Genomic DNA, 20,754 nt, shown 5'->3' with positions numbered 1-20,754 from the left:
ATTAATTTCAATATTATCCTTTCTTTTTTATAATTAATTTATATTTTTTTAAATATATTAAATGATGAGTATTTTTAAAAATTTATATTTTTATTTTAAAAAGATAAAGTTGTTAAGTTTATTTAATGATATTTATTGATATATAAAATTTTATTTAAAAATATTTTATAATTTAAAATAAAGAAAATATTTTTCTAACAACCATTTGATTAAATGGATAACTTTTATTATTATTATTTTTTGAAATATGATGTCACAATAAAAACAGCATAAGCATATAAAAAGTCGTTACAATCAATCGACAAAAAAAAATAAAAAATTTTAATTTTTATATTATCAATTATCAATATAAAACTGGTGTCAATGAGTATATTTGTTTGCTTCCCAGCAAACGTATTTAAAGGTGTCAGTCTTGTTTCTTGTAGCTGATTTTGTTGACAGTTTAGCGTTCTCATTGAGAATGAGTGAACCTCTGCCATTCTCTAGATGCTTGTCTTACACACCAGGGAAAAAAAAAAAAGAATTCATCCATCAGATTTCAATCACCGCTTGCGGTTTTGGTCAACCTTGAGACGAAGGCACTTTAAAACGGAGAAAAAACACTTAAAAAAAGGAAGGAAATTTTCACAATCACGGTCAAAAAGAGCGTTATTTGGTGGCCGGTGGGCTTCGCGTTTTGACCCTCTCTCTCTCTCTCTCTCTCTCTCTCTCACTCTCACTCACGCACAGTGAGTTGAGAGACGAAGAGTCTCCTGTCCTTTTGCGTGTAGCAGCGTGCGGCCACTGACTGACTTACCCTCCTTCCTTCCTTCGCCTCCCTTTTCTTCTCTTTTGCTCCTTCTTCTCCTTCTGCGTTTTTGGTCTCCGCCTTTCTACAGTGCGCTCGGTCACTTCCCGATCTTGTCACCCTCCACCTCCGCCATTCATCATCGTCGTAAGCTGCACCGGCTCTGCTGTGGCTGCTTCTCTTTCTGTTCAGGTCTCTGCCTCGCCAGAATGACTCACGGATAACTCCTCTCAGATCTCTGCTTCTGGTACCCTCTCCGATCAACTAGATAATATTACTCTCTTTTTTCTTTTTTCCTTTTGTGTTTTGTGCTTGCTTTGATCCATTTCTGTATTCGGGGTTTGGTGTTCTCTGAACTGATACCGATTGATGGCTTGTGGTCTATTTCGAGAGTCACTTAATGAGATTAACTATTGGGTATTTCATTTTTGTTTGAGCGATACTGGTCTCTCTTCCTCTTTTTGTATTCCCTTTTAACTGGGGTTGCTTTGTCTCCGTTTGTTGTTTGTTACTTTTTGTTTGCCTTTGGTTACATGATTGTGTCCATTTTATTGGTTTCTTCTTCCAGATTTGGTGAGCCAGAAAGAATTGATGGACTGGAGCTGTAAGGGAGACCAGAATTGGTATTGCGTTACTTCTGCTGGAATGCCTGATTTGTGTGCGAGTCTATCCCGTAATAATCAAAATCTTTGCCATGAGTATAGCATTCCTGTCGAGTAAAGGCTGTATCTGAATCGCTACTCTTGTCAGTTAGTTTTGTTTAAATTTTTCCTTACGGGCTTCTTGGCAAGAATGAAGTAAAACATCGGGTCACGTTGCATGGGCATTGTGCATAGAGACTGAAAATAGTCACCAGGATTTGAACAAAGTATGGGCAGTATTTGCTCAAAGTCAAAGAAATCCGTCCTTGGTGGTGTTATTGTAGATAATGGTGTTAGTGAAAGCTCGAGACAAGCTAACGGTCATTCTAATAATGAGTCTCGAGTGAATTATCAGTGTCGCGAACTTCCAGGAAAAGTAAATAACAACTCCGCTCTTTCTCCTGTTGATGGTGATGTGGATAAGCAGGCACGAGAATCGTTTTCATTCCCTGAAAGGGAGTTTTCACATGGGCCAAGTGCAGACGATGTCAATGACGGGATCCCTTACCTGTCTAGGGCTTTATCATACAAGTCAAGATCTACCAAGTCTAAGCAGGCTGCTGTTACAAAGGTGCTTGTCCATTGCATGTTTGATCTTTGTATTCCTTCTTATCTTTCTTTCATAGTACTGTATTGTGTGCTGCTCAATTCCCTCTCCCCCTCTTTCTGGAGAGAGCATTGTTGCAAAAGGTTAATTAGACATGACTTCTGACAAGTTTTACTACCAATTAATTCTTCATTCTAATAATGTTTTTAACACAAAAAAAAAAATATTCTTTAGATTGTCTATTGTAACCTATCCCAAAAGATTTCAGTTAATTAAGTCATAAAATTCTCATTGGCCTATTGAATCCAGCAGCTAGATCAGATATTTCTCAAAGAGTAATGGGGTAAACTATGAATATACGAGGGTTGGGGTTTACAACCAGATTTGAGATGGAGTAGCTTAGTATAAAGCTAGCCCAGTCAGCCAGAACCCTAAGGCTAGACTTTATCGTTGACTTCTTTGCTTTTCATTACTCTACATTTTGTGGACTTGGTAATTATAACCACCACTTTCAAATTAAAGAGTCCTTCTTAGCTAAATTTATGTAGATTTTATTATTATAAAAGTCTATGAAGCATGGACATTGTAAAGTAGTGATGTCTATGCCTCTGTGGACTAAAGTGCCAATTTCAGTGATCAAAATAATATGTGCAAGGGGTTAATCGTATATACCGCAACTATGCTAGGATTGGGGGTAACATGGTTCTATAGTATGTCACAAAATCAGCCTATGATCTGATCAAGATTTGATCCTTTAACTGTGTACAATAAAGAATATTTAATGCCAATATTCTGATAACATTGCCACATTCTCCTTCAAATTGAATCATAGATGTTACGACAGGAAGACCTGCTGTTTGTTTGTTCTTTAGTCAGGACATATGTCTTATCCTCCCTCCTTGTCCAATAAATTCTATTGTGTATGTTACCCTTAAAAGGAAAATACTGTATTTGATTTTCTATTCTTCATGTGCCAAGCTTGTAAAAGGAAAATACTCTATCTTGGTTCTCTAGATATTTCGTGTGAGACTTTGTGAGACAAGCAATTGATATTATATGAGTAAAATTGGTGACAAATGATATTTGGTTTGTAAAAAAGCTTTTTATACATATGAAGCACTTACATTTCCAATATTTTTATCAGTAGTTTCATTTTGTCTTATGTTTTTGGGGTGGTATAGGTTTCAGAAGTGAGTTCACTTTTGGGCAGAGCTGGTACAGCTGGCCTTGGCAAGGCAGTTGAAGTTTTGGACACATTAGGTAGCAGTATGACAAATTTGAACCTGAATAGTGGTTTCACGTCAGGAGCGACAACTAAAGGAAATAAAATTTCAATTTTGGCCTTTGAAGTTGCAAACACAATTGTTAAGGGTGCCAATCTGATGCAATCTCTTTCAAAGGAGAACATTAGTCATTTGAAAGAGGTGGTATTACCATCTGAAGGAGTGCAAAATTTGGTATCCAGGGATATGGAAGAACTCCTGAGAATTGCTGCAGCAGACAAGAGGTTAGACTGTACAAATTTATTCACACTCTTTTTCTTGCTCTTCATTTATTTCTACCTTTGATATGAGGCCCATCTCTTTAGTTCCTATCATGCACTCAAACATAGAATCGTAACTCTCTTATTTGTTGTGGCAGAGAAGAACTGAAAATCTTTTCTGGTGAGATTGTGCGGTTTGGAAATCGTTGTAAAGATCCTCAATGGCATAATCTTGACCGCTATTTTGAGAAGTAACCATAGTTGTATTGAGTTGAATTGATTTTTCTTATAACATTCAAATTAGTTTTATAGTCATGATTTACTTCATATTTGTTGATATTTAGGTTAGCTTCGGAGCTTATACCACAAAAGCAATTGAAAGAGGAGGCAGAGATGGTGATGCAGCAATTAATGACCTATGTTCAGTATACAGCTGTGAGTATAAAAGTTATCAGTGATGGAGAATATATCTAGTTTTGACCTCAAGTTCTATTCTGACATCATAACTATCTTTGTTGATGTGTGTTGGAATCTCATATGGTCTGTATGTTAAGGAAAGCAGAAATTCTTGCAATTGGTGCTGAGGTGGGAGAAAATTGTGTGCTAGTTTCTGAGACCTTTTTCCATTAAGATTTTATTCAAAAAGTTGATGATGATATCCCTTCTGTTAATTTTGGTGGCTTTGTTGACAGCACACATATCAAAATAAAGTATTATTTGAGTTATATATACTAGTCACTTGTAGCTACTTTACCAAAACCAAAGAAAGATAGGTAAATCATTACTGTTGTTTGAAAGAGAAATAAATTTACCATTTTACTCTTATTAAATGCATCATTTTTTAAAATACTCTTATGTCATATATGCAACCTCTTACCCTTATAGAAAATTGTGAAATGGTAAAATTTGAAGAAGGTAATTAATGATCTATCTTTTCATGCAAGGCGACTTATCAAAATGATCATCAATTATTTTGAAAGATGACTTATATATAGAAGTGAGGGAGTATATTTGTAATTCCTCCAACCAATTCTATGCATTTGAAGGCTATGAGAAATAATTACCTTCAAAGACTTCGTAATTGCTTGTATATATATATGTATATGTATCCAAAACTATGCATCCTATTAGACAATGCACAAATTACCTGGAATGGTATTGGAAGGAAAGGCAAATGTTGTGGGGCCCTTCATCACTTATGTTTGCTTTGATGGAAACCCACTTCCTAGCTCATTTCTTGGCAATAAATTTGAAGTAATATCAGTCCATTATTAAGGTGAAGGAAAAGTACTGTAGCTAAAAGTAAAAACTGGTAAAAACCTGATATGCCCCCTTTCCATTTTCAAACTCTCTAATCTTTTCATTAGTTTAATTTTTAGTTTTATATTTGAAAGATAATTTGGTCATTTATAATTATTTTTTAGGGAAAATTAATCATTTAATCTCCATAGTTTTGGCTCAGATATAACTTAGTCTCTAAACTTTCACTCATTGTAACTTAATAGTTTTTACTTAGTTGCAGTCCAATCATTGAGCTTTGACTTGGAGCAACTTAATCTCTATAGTTTTAGCCATTTAAAATATTGGTTCTTATATTTTAGAAAATAAAATTATAAAGGCAAAAGTTATTTCTTGAAACTTAATGACTAATGTTTTAAATTACTAAAACTACAGAGATTGAGTTGCAATTTAGTCAAAATTATAGAGCCTAAGTTGCACCAAGTTAAAATTTAGGAACTAAGATGCAATTGAGTAAAAATTGTGGGGACTGAATTATTAATTTTTCCTAGTTTTTAGATATTAAAACATTCCTATCTTATTTACCACATGCCAAACAACAACAACAAAAGCCTTCCTGCTAAGTGGGATTAGCTTCATGGATTGTGTGACGTCATTGTGTTCTGTCAAAGACCAGTTACAACATGCCAGATATTGTGACATTATTCCATTCCCATTCCCTTATAATTCATTCCAATATACCAAACATAATGTATGAGTGGATCTAGCTTAATGGTTCATTTGAAAATAATTTTTTTTTTTAAGTTTGATATTCAGAGTTAATTATGATTTAGGTATGGACAGTAAGGGTTGTGGTCAAGTCGTTTGAGATGAAACAAAGCAAGTTGTGCATTGTCTAATAGGATGCTTAGTTTTGGATTCAGGTTTTGCAATATATTTTTGGATTATCAATATTTGTTTGATACTCTTTGTGTGTGGGCGCGCAAATGTGTGCTCACTCAAAAATAGGCAATTATCTTGATGAGCATGTCATGGTTTCCGACCATGTATCAGCCTTTGTTTTGCGTTACAACTTTGGACTAGAATTTTATTTATAGAATACTTTCTAGACTGTGGAATAGCAAGGGACACAAGTTATGCACTGTTTATAGTGCACTGGGCTGAAGTTTTTCATTTGTTGTGATCTTTGCTGGTGTCAGTTTATTGTGATTGAACTTCAGATGCTTATTATTTTCCTATCTGCAGCCTGCCTATAACAAAAGCAAGCAACCTTATGGAAGTTGATTAAAAATTTGGAGTTGACATAAGTGGCCAGAGTCATTTGCTAGAATTGATATAAAGTTTTGAAAAGGAAAACTCAGTTTAACCCTTTCCCATTTTTGTGATAATAAACAGAAAAAAAGACAGATCTGATGTTGGTTCTTGTTTAATGATTTTGCATTAATGTGTCTTTTTTATGGACCACCTAAAGAACAAAACTTGGATTGCAGGAATTATATCATGAATTGCATGCCTTGGACAGATATGATCAGGATTATCGGCGCAAGCTTCAAGAGGAGGACAATTCAAATGCCACACAAAGAGGTAAAATACACACCTGGATTTCCCTATAATAATGTCATTAAATCCTGCCGACTTGCATTTTTAATTCTGTAGAGCAGATATCTATTTTTACAGTTTGGACTTTGGTGGAATAAATTTCTCAGTTCCTCACTTGGGTAATTACTAATATTTGTTTGATATGAGACGAATCAATCAAGATCAATTATTATATCAACATCAATATAAATCAACCAAAAATGCAAAATCTATGGCAACCTACAATGTTCACTAGCTGTGAACAATATTGATCATTATTTAGACTTCGTATAATGCATAGGAGCCCCAACTAGTTATTACTGGAAAGAGGAAACGCAAGGTGCCTGTGGCAGAAGAGATAATATAAGAAGTAAACTGAAAACAAAAACAAAGAGTGCCATAATTCCTGAATATCTTTGCACCAACATCTGATAGAGAGATCTCCCATAAGAGGCCTCGGCCAAAGCACCAACGTTAAGCCATAAATACTTGTTTATCCATGATAGTTGTGAAGGCAACGAAGCACCTCAGCAAGTGTTAGCATTTTGTTGTGACCTAATACATCAGAAAATAGCTTAAACTGCATCCCACCTGAAAATTTTGCTTTCCTGGCTCCAGACCTTGAAGGATTTCCTCACATCCATCATTGGTAAACAATAATATATATTTTTTAAAAATAACAGAATACTTATTCCATGGCTGTCTTAACAATGTAAAACAAATTTGCTTCTGTTTATGGGCTAGAAACAGTAATACATAAAACGTATATCTAGGGAGGGGGGAATTTTATGTGGTCTACTACACCCGCTATGCTCTACCCATTCTCATTGGGAGATCAGGAATGTTAGATTCCTATGAGGATAATTCTTCTGATAATCTGAAAAGACCTTGTTGTCCATCCTTGACCAACAACAACAACAACAACAACAAGCCTTTATCCCACTAGGGAGGGTCGGCTACATGGATTGCAAGACGCCATTGTGCTCTATCATTTATCAAGCTTTTAGGAATATTATTAATTAAAAGATCGCGTTCAACAACTTCCAAGAGTGTTCTTTTAGGCCTTCCTCTACCTCTCTTAATCGGACTCAAAGTTATATGTTCCACTCTTCTCACTGGTGCCTCCCTTGGTCTTCTTTGTACATGCCCAAACCATCTCAACCGATTTTCTACCATTTTTTCCTCGCTACCCTCACTTTTTCGCGTACGTGCTCATTTCGAATTTTATCTTTACGTGTATGTCCGCACATCCATCGTAACATTCTCATCTTTGCTACTCCAACTTTATGCTCTTGTTGTCCCGTTATAGCCTAGCATTCACTACTATATAATATTGCCGGTCTGATAGCAGTGTGATAAAACTTTCCTTTAAGTTTATTAGGTATCTTACGGTCGCAAATAATTCCTTTAACTTTTCTCCAATTAAACCACCCAGTTTGAATCCTATGTGAAATATCTTCACTGATTTCGCCATCATTTTGAATAATGGCTCCAAAATATCTAAACTTTTTCACTTGAGGTATAATTTGATCTCCCAATTTCACTTCCAAATTATTGTTGAATAGTCTCTTACCAAATTTACAATATAAATATTCCGTCTTACTCCTATTCAAACGGAAACCTTTCGACTCCAATGTCCTCCTCCATAACTCAAATTTGCAATTCACCTCTTCTCTTGTCTCTGTTATAAGAACTATATCATCTGTGAAGAGCATACATTTGGGAATTTTCCCTTGAATATGTTCCATCAAAACATTTAAGATCAAGTTGAACAGATAAAGACTCAGAGATGATCCTTGATGTAGTCCAATCTTTATAGGAAAATTCTTTGTTTGACCATTAGGCGTTCTTATACTAGTTTTTACCCCCTCATACATATCTTGTATGGCTTTAATATAAGCAATCCGTACTCACTTTTTTTCCAACGCTTTCTAAAGCACTTCTCTTGGTATACGGTCATAAGCTTTTTTCAAATCAATAAAAACCATCTGTAAATTTTTATCTTTACAACAATATTTTTCCATTAATCCCCTAAGTAGATAAATCGCCTCTGTAGTTGATCTACCTGGCATAAAACCAAACTGATTCTCAGAAATACTTGTCTCCAATCTCAACCTATGCTCAATTACTTTCTCCCACAATTTCATTGTGTGGCTCATGAGTTTAATCCCTTTATAGTTAGTACAATTTTGAATATCTCCTTTATTTTTATAAATAGGAATTAATGTACTTCTCCTCCACTCATCAGGCATTTTCTTGGACCGTAAGATCAAATTAAATAACTTAGTTAACCATCTCACCCCTTCTTTACCTAAACATTTCCACGCTTCGATAGATATACAATCAGGTCCGTCGGCTCTACCATTTGCCATTTTCTTAAGAGCTTCCTTTACCTCCTTATCACGTATTATTCGATAGAATGACAAATTTTGTTTTCCTTCACCAGTCACTAAATCCTCCAAGTTACTAGATGAACCCTCTCCATCATTGAAAAGTTTGAAAAAGTAAGTTTCCCATCTATTTTTAATTTCATCATTTATAACTAAAATTCTTCGCTCTTCATCCTTAATATACCTTACTTGTTCTAGATTCCTTGATTTTCTTTCCTTACTCTTGACAATCTTATAAATGTTTCATTCTCCTTCCTTCGTCTCAAGGCTCTTATAAAATTTTTCAAAAGCTTTAGAACGAGCTTCACCCACAGCTTTCTTAGTTTCCTTCTTAGCCATATGGTACTTCTCTCAATTTTTCTCATTGTTTCACAAATGTATGGCTTTAAAACAGTTCTTTTTATACTTGATTTTGTCCTATACACTATTATTCCACCACCAAGATTCCTTATCTCTCGGACCAGAACCTTTTGATTCTCCCAAAACTACTTTTGCAACCTCCCGTATCTTTTTAGCCATATCCCACATGATGTTAGCACTTCCCTGAGATTCCCAAATTCCTTTGTCCAAAAGATTTCGCTTGAAAATATCTTGCTTCTCACTTTTTAATTGCTACCACTTAATCCTTGGTATTACTACTTGTCTGACGCTTTTGGATTTTACTCATAATACACACATCAAGGACTAAGATCTTATGTTGTGTCGTTACAGCATCTCCGGGGATCACCTTGCAATTTTTACAAAGTCTTCTATCTGTGTTCCTAACCAAAAGAAAATCAATCTGTGACCTTGAGGCTCCACTTTTGTAAGTGATGAGATGCTCATCTCTCTTCTTGAAATAAGTGTTGGCAATCTTAAAATCATACGTCAATGAAAAATCAAGAAGAGTTTGTCCTTCATTGTTTAGCTCTCCAAAACCAAGACCACCATGCACCCTCGTATACTGACCAGCCTTCCTCCCAACATGCCCATTAAAGTCTCCTCCAATAAAAATCTTTTCACTCTGTGGTATGTGTCGAATCAACCCCTCCAGATCCTCCCAAAATAATTCCTTAAGACTGGCTTCTGTCCTGACTTGCGGCGCATAAGCGCTAACGATATTAACAGTCTCACGTCCAATTATCATTTTTAAGGAAATAATTCTGTCTCCAATTCTGCTAACTTCTACAACATTCTTCTTCCACTCCTTATCCATGATGATGCCTTCTCCATTGCGTGCGCTTACTTTTCCTGTATACCAAAGTTTGAAACCTTGAATATCCTTAGCTTCTTCTCCACGCCATTTTGTTTCTTGTAAGCAAAGGATGTTGATTTTCCTTTGAATCATAACCCCTACAACCTCTACAGATTTACAATTCAATGTCCCAACATTCTAAGTACCAAATCTAATTTTGCTCTCATGGACTAACCTCTTTAGCCGCGCACGTCCAGAATGGTGCGGTAGCCCTTGCTCATTTAACACTACATCCGGGCGCCGATGCAGCGGCTCTAACTCACTTATCACTGTACTTGAGCCATGCAGCGCGTTCATTACGGGCAACGACCTAGCATTAACATTATAACATCTATTATCCATGTTTATGATAGATTCAACAAAGTTTTACATTGGCTGTTGATGGCCTAACACAACCCTCCTCCTTTACCCGGGCTTAGGACTGGCTATAAACATAGGCAGAGTTTGTCCATCCTTGACCCTTGACCTAAAATAATAAATATAATATAATCCTTGACCCTTGACCCATGCGAGATTTGACAAATGTTTATGTTAGTGGTTAAGGGTCAAACATAACTCCTCCTTTATTTAGGCTTGAGATTGGCTATAAAACATAGGCAGAGTTAATAAGATCTAACATGTAAATTGATAAAAATAAAAGAAATGTGAAATCATTCATATTCCTAACAAACATAGGAATTTCAAGAAAAATAGAATCTCTGAATATTGTTTCCTTATTACTCACTCTGTTTCTTGAAAATAATCATTTTCTACTATAGTGATTGCCATGTTTCATAAATAAGAATTTTCTGTCTGCCACTAGTGTTTAATATTGTACACAATCTGATTATGGTGAATGGCAATGCCTTAAACCTTGGGACTTGTGTTATATTAAAGCAATCATTGAAAAGTAGTGGGAAATCATTTTTTTGGCTAGGTTTGAGCAAGCTACCTGTAACCTGGTGCACCTGCTTGGACCTGGTCCTTTTGAGGTTATTTTTTACCCTTTGGGCTAGCCTGTCCTGCCATGTATATGGTTATTTAAAAAATGTAAAACAAAAAAAAATACACAGCACAGCATGTTATCAGAGAAAAAGCACTCAAGTAAGTGAACTCTCTCATGTCTCAGTCGTCTTCTCTGCGGATCTGACCAGAGAAAAAAAATCCTGGACCCTCGTCTCCCTCTTCCCCCGTTGCCTCCCTCATCCCTCGACACAGCAGCGCCTCCTCCACAGGTCGTGCCCCTGCACCACTTCTCCACTCCTCCCCCTTCAACTCATTGAACTCACACAGAGACCCTTTCCAGTTGCTGAAGCTGCTGACTGAACAGTACCTCTTCCTATCTCGCATTCATTGCTTCTTTTTCTGACTCTGTTGATCTATTCGTCATGCGCCTTGGTGCTTAAGTTTTATGGCCTTAATTTTTTTTTATTAATTTCCCATTTGTCTTTCATCTCAGCGTGAATGTACTGCTGGAGAATCTATCTTTTATCTTCATGACTTCGTCCAAAGGGAACTCTAGTTTTACTCACATTATTACTTCATAGAGGGAAAAAATGTGATTATTAGAAATCAATCCTTCTATCTGGTTCTCTGCTGATTAATTACAGATCCTGTTTGTCATTTTGTAGTTTTATGTTTGTCAATATTTCACCATTACAGTATGTATCAAATTGCCTTATCAGCATTAATAAGCCATCATCTTATTACTTTGTTACTTGTTATATAATCAGCATTGTGAAAAGTGAATGATGGGCAATTTTCAAAAATATCTTTATGTAGAAGTGTAGATATATTGATTTTTTTAGGAAAAAAAGGGAGGCATTCTTCAAAAACAGGCTAGACCAGCCCATTTTAACTTGTACAGGCTAGCACAGCCCATTTAAGAATGGGCCAAAATGGGCTGAGCAAGGGTACGGGCTAAGGGCAGCCCCTTGGGCTAGCCTGCTGCACAGCCCTGTTTTCTGCTATTTTGTGGAATTTTTGTGTTCTAAGGTGGACAACAGTTTTGGGGTACATAGTTTACTTTTAATTTATTTAATTGGTCAGTTTGCGGATATATGTTCAAAGCATTGGGGAAAAGCAGAAAAGTATATTATAAAGAAGCTTATTTTTGTTGCCACAATGAGTACTTTCATTTTTTTGTGACCATTGTCTATTAAATTTGCAGGAGACAGCCTTGCAATTTTGAGAGCAGAACTGAAGAGTCAAAAGAAGCATGTAAAAAATTTAAAGAAAAAATCACTGTGGTCTAGGATATTGGAAGAGGTAAGATGACTGCATGATTTCTTTTAGATTTTATGGTTGGATATGGGAGAGTATCAATTTAATGGAAACTAGCTCTACAATATGACAATTCATTTTTAGAAGCTGGCTCTAAAGGGCGTGCACCCTGACTTCTTGGAAGTACTCATCTTCGCTGTAGTCTCAGTGTTGATTTAGATTCTTTCAATCTTTTGAATCTAAGGCTTTCTTTTTCTCCTTGGCTAAATTATATAATATGGTTTCTTAATTCGTAGGTTATGGAGAAGCTGGTTGACATTGTCCATTTTCTTCATTTGGAGATACATGAAGCATTTGGTAGTGCTGGTATGCTTCAAGATAATGAAAATAGTTGGTTATGATCAGCTGAGAGCCACTTTCTCCTTTACCTATTGTTCCCACTTCCCTGATTATTCCTTTTTTTTTTTTTTTGGGGGGGGGGGGAGTTGGGGGAGGATTGAAGATCCAATATAATGTGTATCTTCCGTGACTAATCAGCTGTTCAACCTTGCAGATTCTTTTAGTGAAGGAAAAGATTCTCTGGGAAGCCATAAGAAGTTGGGTTCTGCTGGTCTTGCATTGCATTACGCAAACATTATTACTCAAATTGATACTCTTGTGAGTTATTTTACTCTAATTTTGTAATCCAAGATATTATGTTGTTGGCTTGCAAATTCATTAACCCCTCTCCTTTTGAAAGGTTCTTTCAAGATTGTGCTCGCATTTGTGTTTATGGTAATGATCCCAAAAGCAAAAAAAAAAAAAAAAGAAAAAAAAAGGGAAAGAAAGTAAAAGAAAAGAAAAGAAAAACAGGGAAGAAAAGGAATTTATACATACTAGCATGATAGTGAGTTATTGGAGGACTTATTTTCCTCTCTATTTTAAAATTGGAGCTTTTTAATCATGTCACAACCAGGATGGTATTTATAATTCTATTTGATTTTAGCATTTTGTTTCTTGCAAATTCATCAAAACCAAATGACTTGCCGAAGCATTGGAAAATTTTGAAGTTATCTAATTCTCTGTGTCTTCCTTGTCTCCCTTTTATATTTTTTTCTCAAGATTTCTCTTGGGATCTCATAATATTATAGTAAATTTTTTAGTCGTTATAATTCTTTCTTGGAGGGTTGCTTTATTAAACTCTTAGAAACTACTAATCCTGTTATGCCGAGGAATATGATAGCTGACTTTGCTTTTCAAGCAGGGTTACTTGTCACTTAAATCCAATCTCTGCTACTGGGGATTGAATTTGCCCCCTTCTTCTCTGTGTCTACCCGACTACACTATCATTTTCTTGCTTTTCACTCTCTCTTTTTTAATTATTTTATTGAAAATTTAATCCTGCATAAGTTACAGGCTGAAGCTGATTTTTCCACTCTCTCTCCTTTGTTCCAGTGAAAGAATGCTACCCCTTGAAATGCTAAAGGAAAATATTGCATGATGAGTTCACCAATTGAGTATAGTTATCACCTTGGTATTTCTAACCCAATTTCACAATCCATTTTTGTGTGATTATTGTATAGCGAACCATTTTTTTTTTCCCTTTTTTCATTTACATATGTGGTGGTGTTGCGTGTCTGTTCTTGAAAGTCTTCAAAATGGATTCATTGCTCATCACAAAGATGAGCATAGGGTGTTAATCATTCATTGGGACTGTCCAAAATTAAAATTGGATTATTATTTTATTAATAAATTTGTAATATTTTTCAAATTTTAATAGATGGAGAGTCTAACAAAATAATCTTCTAATTGCCACTTAAGAAAGTGAATTTATATTTAAAAAAAATTAATCATTAAAAACTTTAAATTTGGGCTGTCCAAACTAGATTGGGATTGTCCAAATCTCATCTAAGTGATGAGCACCAAATCTTGACTCAAAAATCTTGCTGGAGAATGAGGGAATTGTTGCTTATGTTGACAATGTCTTGAAGCTAAAGTTCATGAAATGAGATAAGAAATTGCAAGGTGGCGAGACCAGTCAAAAAGAAATGTCTGCTTGGGGCTTGCTGGTTACATCCTTGCTGTTTGTTGAAGAAAAAAGCACTCGTGAGAATATGGGGATCACATGTCCTGGTTACTTGTCAGTCTGAGGCTTCAAAACAAGTCAATGTGATCTGAACAGTCTATGCTTATTTCTTTTGCCTATTTGTTTGTTTGGCTTACTATCATAAACCAAGGGCTTTTCATTAAGAAATGCTGAATCTTTTTATGCTCTTCTTTTTCCTTATTTTCTTGAGCAGTTCATTGAGGTTAGAGCTAGATGGCTTTCGTTGGCTTTTTATGTTTCTTAACAAGATCATAATGAACTAATCCCTGACCCCTACTCCAGGGCAATGAGTAATGAACAGGGAAAAAAATTGAGAACCATTACTTCATGTTGATTGTTGCATCACTGTTCAGTCCATCATCAATGTTACTTTTTCTCAAACAGAAGTTAGTCTCATCATGGACATTGTAATATATGCTTTCACTTCTAGGCTGGCTCGGTTTAGGGAAATTAGCATCTGTAATTCTGTCATTAATAGTATATTTGTCTAGATGCCATATAAGCAAGATAAAGGGGCACCTAAATCCCAATACAACAACAACAACAACAAACCTTATTTCATTAAGTGGGGTCCGCGACATGTATTGTACGATACCATTGTGCTTTATTATTTATCAAGTTTTTAAGAATAATGTTAACTAAGAGGCATCGGTTAACAACTTCCTTATGTGTTCTTTTTGGCCTTTTTCTACCTTTATTAACAGAGCTCAAAATTTTTCATTTCATTCTCCTCACTAGTGCCTCTCGCAGTATTTTTTGTACAAGAAATCATCTCAAATGATTTTTTTTTTCATTTTTTCTTCAATAATAAGTGCTATGCTCACTTTTTCTAGTATATGCTTATTTTGGATTTTATCTTTAGGTGTATGCTTGCACATCCATCTCAACATTCTCATCTTTATTAATACAACTTTTGCTCTTGCTATCTCATTAAAGTCTAACATTCACTATCATATAACATAGCTGGTCTTGTAGTAGTTTGATAAAATTTTTATTTAAATTTATTAGGTACTTTATGATCGCAAATAACTCTTTTAGCTTTTTTTTTAATTAAATCACCCAGTTTGTATCCTATGCGCATCATCCCCATCAATTTTCCCATTATGTGGAATAATATTTTCTAGATATTTAAAACTTTTTCACTCCAGGTATAATCTGATCTTTTAATTTCACTTTTAAATTACTATTGATTGATCTTTTATTAAAATTACAATGCAAATATTTTGTCGTTACTAAGGCAAAAACTTTTTGATTTCAGTATCTTCTTTCATAACTCAAGTTTACAATTAATCTCTTCTTTTGTCTTCACAATAAGAATTATATCATCCACAAAAAGCATGCGTTTGGGAATTTCTTCTTGAATATGCTTGGTCAAAACATTTAGGATCAAGTAAAACAAATAAGGATTCAAAGATGACCCTTGACGTAGTCTAATTCTTATATGAAAGTCCTTTGTTTTTTGGCCAGATGTTCTTATACTAGTTGCCTTCTCATACATATCTTATATGGCTCTAATATAGGTGACCTGGGCTTCTTTCTTTTTCAAAGCTTTTGTAAGTACTTCTCTCAGTATATGATTATAAGCTTTTTCCAAATCAATGAGGATGATATGTAAATCTTTACTTTTGCATCGATATTTTTTCATTAATGCCCTTGGTAGAAAAATCACTTCTTTGGTTGCCCTACTTGATATGAAGTCAAATTGATTTTCAAAAATACCAATATCGAATCTAAACCTATACTTAATCACTTTTTTTCACAATTTCTTTGTATGACTCATAAGTTTAATTTCTCTATAGTTAGCACAATTCTAAATATCTCTTATTTTTTTAAGTGGGAATTAAGGTGCTTTTCCTTCAATTTTCAAGCATTTTCTTGGACTATAAGATCACATCAAATAACTTAGTCAGCCATTGCATCCCCTCTTCACCTAAATATTTTCACTCTTCAATAGGGATACAATCAAGTCAATTGGCTTTACCATTTGCTATTTTCTTTGGAGCTTTCTTTACCTTACTATTGCGTATCTTTCAATATAATGACAAATTTTGTTTTCCTTTGTGAGTTATTAAATCTTCCAAGTTACTAGATGAATTCCCTCTATCATTGAAAACTTCTAAAAAGCAGGTTTCCCATCTGTCTTTAATATTACCATTTGTGACCAAAACTCTTCTTTTTTTATCTTTTATACACCTTACCTATTTTAGATCTCTTGATTTTTTTTCTCTACTCTTGGCAATCATATAACTTTTTCATTCTTCATCCTTTGTCCCAAAACCATTGTGAAACACTTCAAATGTTTTAGAACAAGCTTCACTAACAAATTTCTTAGTTCCCTTCTCAGCCATACAATACTTCTCCCAATTTTCATCGTTATTGTACAAATGAATGGTTTTAAAACATTACTTATATTTGACTTTTTCCTGTACCTTATCATTTCATCACCAATACTCCTTATCTCTTGGACAAAAACGTTTTGATCTTCCTAAAACTTCTTTAGCAACCTTCCTTATTTTCTTAACCGTATCCTCCCACAAGATGCTAATACTTCCTTAGGACTCCCAAATTCCTTTCGCGAAAAGATTTTGCTTGAAAATTTCTTACTTCTCACCTTTTTAACTGCCACCACGTAATCCTTAGGATTGCCACTTGTTAGGGCTTTAGATTTTTACTCGTAATATGTAGATAGGACAAAGACCCTTTGTTGTGTTGTTATGCTATACCTAGGAATTATTTTACAATTTTTACAGAGTCTTTTATATCTATTCCTTACTAAAAGGAAATCAATTTGACTTTGAGGCTTTACTTTTGTAAGTGATGAGATGTTCATCTCTCTTCTTAAAACAAGTGTTGGCAATCTTAAAATCATATATCAAAGAAAAATTAAAAAATAGATTGTCTTTTATTATTTAGCTCTCCAAAGCCAAAACTAAAATCACCATGCACCCTCACATAGTTACCTACATCTCTCTCGACATGATAATTCAAGTCTCCTCTAAGAAAGATTTTTTTTTACTGTGTTCCCAAAACTTCTTAAGACTGGCTTCTGCTCCAGCTTAAGGTATATAAGCGCTAATAATATTTGACAGTCTCATGTCTAACAATCACCTTTAAGGAAATAATTCTGTCCCAAATTCTGTTAACCTTTTGCACGTTCTTCTTCCACTCTTTATCAACAATGTGAAGCTATGATGTTAATGTTATTTTTTGTCCGGGTAATATCTCTGTCTGCTGCAATTCACTGTTTGATCAATTGCAGATGGCGAAAACTACAATGATCACACAATCTCTGTAAAAGATAAGCCCTGAATTGACAGTTGATTGCTTTCAGGTGTCACGCTCAAGTTCTGTGCCTCCTAATACAAGGGATGCTTTATATCAAGGGCTGCCTCCTAGTGTTAAATCGGCATTGCGCTCAAGGATACAGTCATTTCAGCCCAAAGAAGAGGTGCTTGTTCCATGTCTATCTTATTTATTAAGTGTTTGCAGTTGATCATGCATGCTTTGTGTACACGAGCAGCTGGTGTTTGTGCATCCTACTAAACATGTTTCTTCATGCATTTCACAGATTGAGGTGAGCTGTATTATTTATGACTTATAGCAGTACAGCATTCTGTAAATTTAATTGGAATTATCTTCTTAAAGTTGCATTTATTACCACTAATAATGATCATGAGTTGTATTTAGATTACCTCGTACTGTAGTTACAGGACTTGTTTTTCTTAGAAATGTTAGTTCTACATTTAGTGTCAAATGTATTTAAAATTAAAAGAATTGATATTTCCATTTGTTCTTTTTCTTAAATAAGGCGCATAAAATAGTTGAGTAGTTCAGCATGTCTGGAAGGCAAACACTCAGTATTCTATATAGTATATATTATCACCTTTTCCCCCTCTATGTGAGATATATGCTTTACTTCCACTTCAGAATTTCGTGTTATGTGCATATTAACAATTCGGCCTATTCTCTCTGCATATGTGCTTTCTATCAAACCTTTCTTATTCCACTGCATTTGAACTGTGATCCATTTGCCTGTAAACATTTATTAGATCTAATCTGAAATTAGAGAAACATCTCTGCAGCTTACAGTCCACCAAATCAAAGCTGAAATGGAGAAGACTTTGCAGTGGCTTGTTCCTATCGCCACCAACACAACAAAGTAAATTTCAATTTCCATTCCCTTGCGCTGCGATTCTTAATACCTTCTAGTTTTAGTACTCTATATTTGTGGACTTCCCTTTTAACTCTGGACATGAAGTGTAATGTTTATCATTCCGTGGGAAAGCAATTCTGGTTGTTGTTTGTTGACTATCCAAATATTTAGAAGCGACATTGATCTGCCTTAGAGCTATTTCCTTCGACTTCTGTATTGTGTTTGATTGCCTGATTGTCTCTCTCATTTGGGTTAATTCAGAGCTCATCATGGCTTTGGATGGGTTGGAGAATGGGCAAATACGGGGTGAGTTCAACTACGGGCTTCCTCTATATTCATCTTTTACCCAAGTTTACTGATCAATTTTTATACAAGGCGCATTCATGTTTCACTTGTGTTTACTAATCAATTTTGTTTAGGTCTGAGGTCAACCGGAAACCTGCAGGCGACACAGACTTGTTAAGAATAGAAACACTTCACCATGCTGATAAGGAGAAAACAGAAGCTTATATTCTTGAACTTGTGGTGTGGCTTCATCATCTAGTCAGCCAAGCAAGAACTGGCAATGGAGGCATTAGGTCTCCTGTCAAATCCCCAATTCGTTCCCCTAACCAAAAGACAGTGCAATTATTTGCACAGAAGGCCTGCTCTGCTTCTCCTGTGTTAACCTTTGAAGATCAACAAATGCTTCGAGATGTCAGCAAGCGGAAGCTGACACCTGGAATCAGCAAGAGCCAGGAATTCGACACTGCCAAGACGCGGTTGAGCAAACACCATAGGCTGAGCAAGAGTAGCAGTCATTCCCCAATCAGTGAAAGTAAAAACATGTTCTCCATAAGGCGGCCGTCTATTCCAGTCATTGATTTTGATATTGATCGAATCAAGGCCTTGGATGTCATCGATCGGGTGGATACCATTGGAAGTTCATAATTTGAAGGCATATGAGAGATCAGGAGGTCAAGGAAGTGATGTTAGTTAAGTCAATCTGCTGCCTTCTCCAAGTTTGAATGCTTCTCTTAGTTTATTGTGAGCTGTGAGAAAGTTTTGTTGGTTTTCTAACCATTGAGCGATGTAATGTAGGCCAGTTTTTTTCAAGTTCAGAGTTGATTAATGGGGGAGTGGGAGGGCAGGGAGCTACGCCTTTGGCCATTAGTCTATATGTACAGATCATGTTCTCATCATACAACAATCTTTCATTGTTTTGCTTTCTCTCCTCTCAAATAAATTTTATCTATAATTGTAAGCAAGTTTGGAAATGATGAAATCGTGCCATTTCATAGTTTGAAGTTCTCTTGTAAAGAGCATAATTGGCAGAATTAATGTTACATATGATTATTGAAGGAAGTCCATGAGGATGAGGACTGCAAGAAGCAGCCCAATTCAAGTATTATATCAGTTTCTTCTTTTTTATTTCGTTGCACAGTATCCTAGTTAACTTGAGGATATTACTACTGCTTGTTCCAACTAATTTAAATTCTCATTGTGTGATTATTATTAAGTATCTTAGTATCTTGAGCTGTTTCTGGCATTTAAACTTGCTTCTTACATCTTTTTGTTGTACTTATTGATGATAGATTGGGCTAGGCCAGTCAATTTTTTATTTGTTAAAAAATTTATGTGGTTGGGCTGAGCCTTGGATTACTCAACCTGCTGGGTGACACGTGACGTTAATCTCAATCATCAATTTGAATGATATAAAATAGTAAGCTTAAAATAAGCCATACTATTTTTCAAGATTTGTACAAATTTCAGGTGCACCTGATTTAATATATGTAGCCACCTCATCAGGAAAACATATGCATTATATTTTCAAAGGCTGGATTGATTCCAATTGTCTGACCAAATCAAATTCAATTATGGGTTTGATTAGTTAATACAACTCGGAAGGTATTTTAAGATCCCATAACGTGAAGAAACGATATACCTATTTGGTTAATTGTTTCGCATTTTTGCCTTACACTTCTAAATTTTAGTTTCTAGATTACTTTCTTTCAATTATGCATTTAGTTCTTGAACTTCGAATTAATATAAATGGATTCTTATAATAACTGAATTGTAGCAAGTTAAAAGGCTATAAAAACTGAGTTTTTGATTTAAAATTCAGGGATTAAATCCATAATTGATGAGAAGTCAAAAGACTAAAGGTTATATTTTCCCTATACATAACCTGTATGTGGACTGTGGCCAAAAAAAAAAAACTATATATAGATTAGGAGGCTTTTTTTTTCCTCTTTTATGTAATCAATTTTCTTAGCCATTTGCAGTTGCAGCAAGAGACCAGAATATTCCATGATGAAATAGGAAATGAATATAATTTGGAGATATCTTTAGATATATACACATAGAGAGAGACTTAACTCTTAAGAAAAGAGAGAGTTGAAAAAAGATTTCATGGGGAAGGAAGGCATCCAGCA

The 20,754-nt window shown here is 35.0% G+C and overlaps 1 protein-coding gene across 3 annotated transcripts; it reads left to right on the top strand.

The window, feature by feature from the left end:
• Positions 1-688: 688 nt before the first annotated feature.
• On the top strand, positions 689-19,730 carry LOC129288521 (protein PSK SIMULATOR 1-like). 3 transcript variants are annotated; one of them, XM_054925159.1, is made up of 15 exons: positions 691-1,034; positions 1,356-1,410; positions 1,856-1,999; positions 3,157-3,482; positions 3,617-3,709; positions 3,803-3,893; positions 6,188-6,281; positions 12,049-12,146; positions 12,398-12,467; positions 12,655-12,758; positions 15,708-15,740; positions 17,519-17,635; positions 18,270-18,346; positions 18,602-18,646; positions 18,760-19,730. In XM_054925159.1, exons 4-15 carry the CDS (start codon positions 3,244-3,246, stop codon positions 19,268-19,270), a joined length of 1,572 nt encoding a protein of 523 aa, XP_054781134.1. In that variant the 5' UTR covers positions 691-1,034; positions 1,356-1,410; positions 1,856-1,999; positions 3,157-3,243; the 3' UTR covers positions 19,271-19,730. The 3 variants fall into 3 exon arrangements, with proteins under 3 accessions (XP_054781118.1, XP_054781126.1, XP_054781134.1); XM_054925143.1 differs by having other exon boundaries at positions 689-1,034; positions 1,356-1,999; XM_054925151.1 differs by lacking the exon at positions 15,708-15,740 and having other exon boundaries at positions 690-1,034; positions 1,356-1,999.
• Positions 19,731-20,754: the final 1,024 nt, after the last annotated feature.

This window comes from Prosopis cineraria, unplaced genomic scaffold (assembly GCF_029017545.1).
Source record: "Prosopis cineraria cultivar Desert tree isolate PC_DT_omini unplaced genomic scaffold, ASM2901754v1 PC1, whole genome shotgun sequence".
Taxonomy (NCBI): domain Eukaryota; kingdom Viridiplantae; phylum Streptophyta; class Magnoliopsida; order Fabales; family Fabaceae; genus Prosopis; species Prosopis cineraria.
Note: the sequence above shows the minus strand (reverse complement) of the source record. Positions and strands in the feature narration are given on the sequence as shown.

Excerpts from the sequence above, each read along its gene's own strand:
- LOC129288521 (XM_054925143.1), top strand. The coding sequence starts at position 1,658 with ATGGGCAGTATTTGCTCAAAGTCAAAGAAATCCGTCCTTGGTGGTGTT. Across the intron at positions 17,636-18,269 it reads CATTTCAGCCCAAAGAAGAG|CTTACAGTCCACCAAATCAA; the intron begins GTGCTTGTTCCA and ends ACATCTCTGCAG. Across the intron at positions 18,347-18,601 it reads ATCGCCACCAACACAACAAA|AGCTCATCATGGCTTTGGAT; the intron begins GTAAATTTCAAT and ends GGGTTAATTCAG.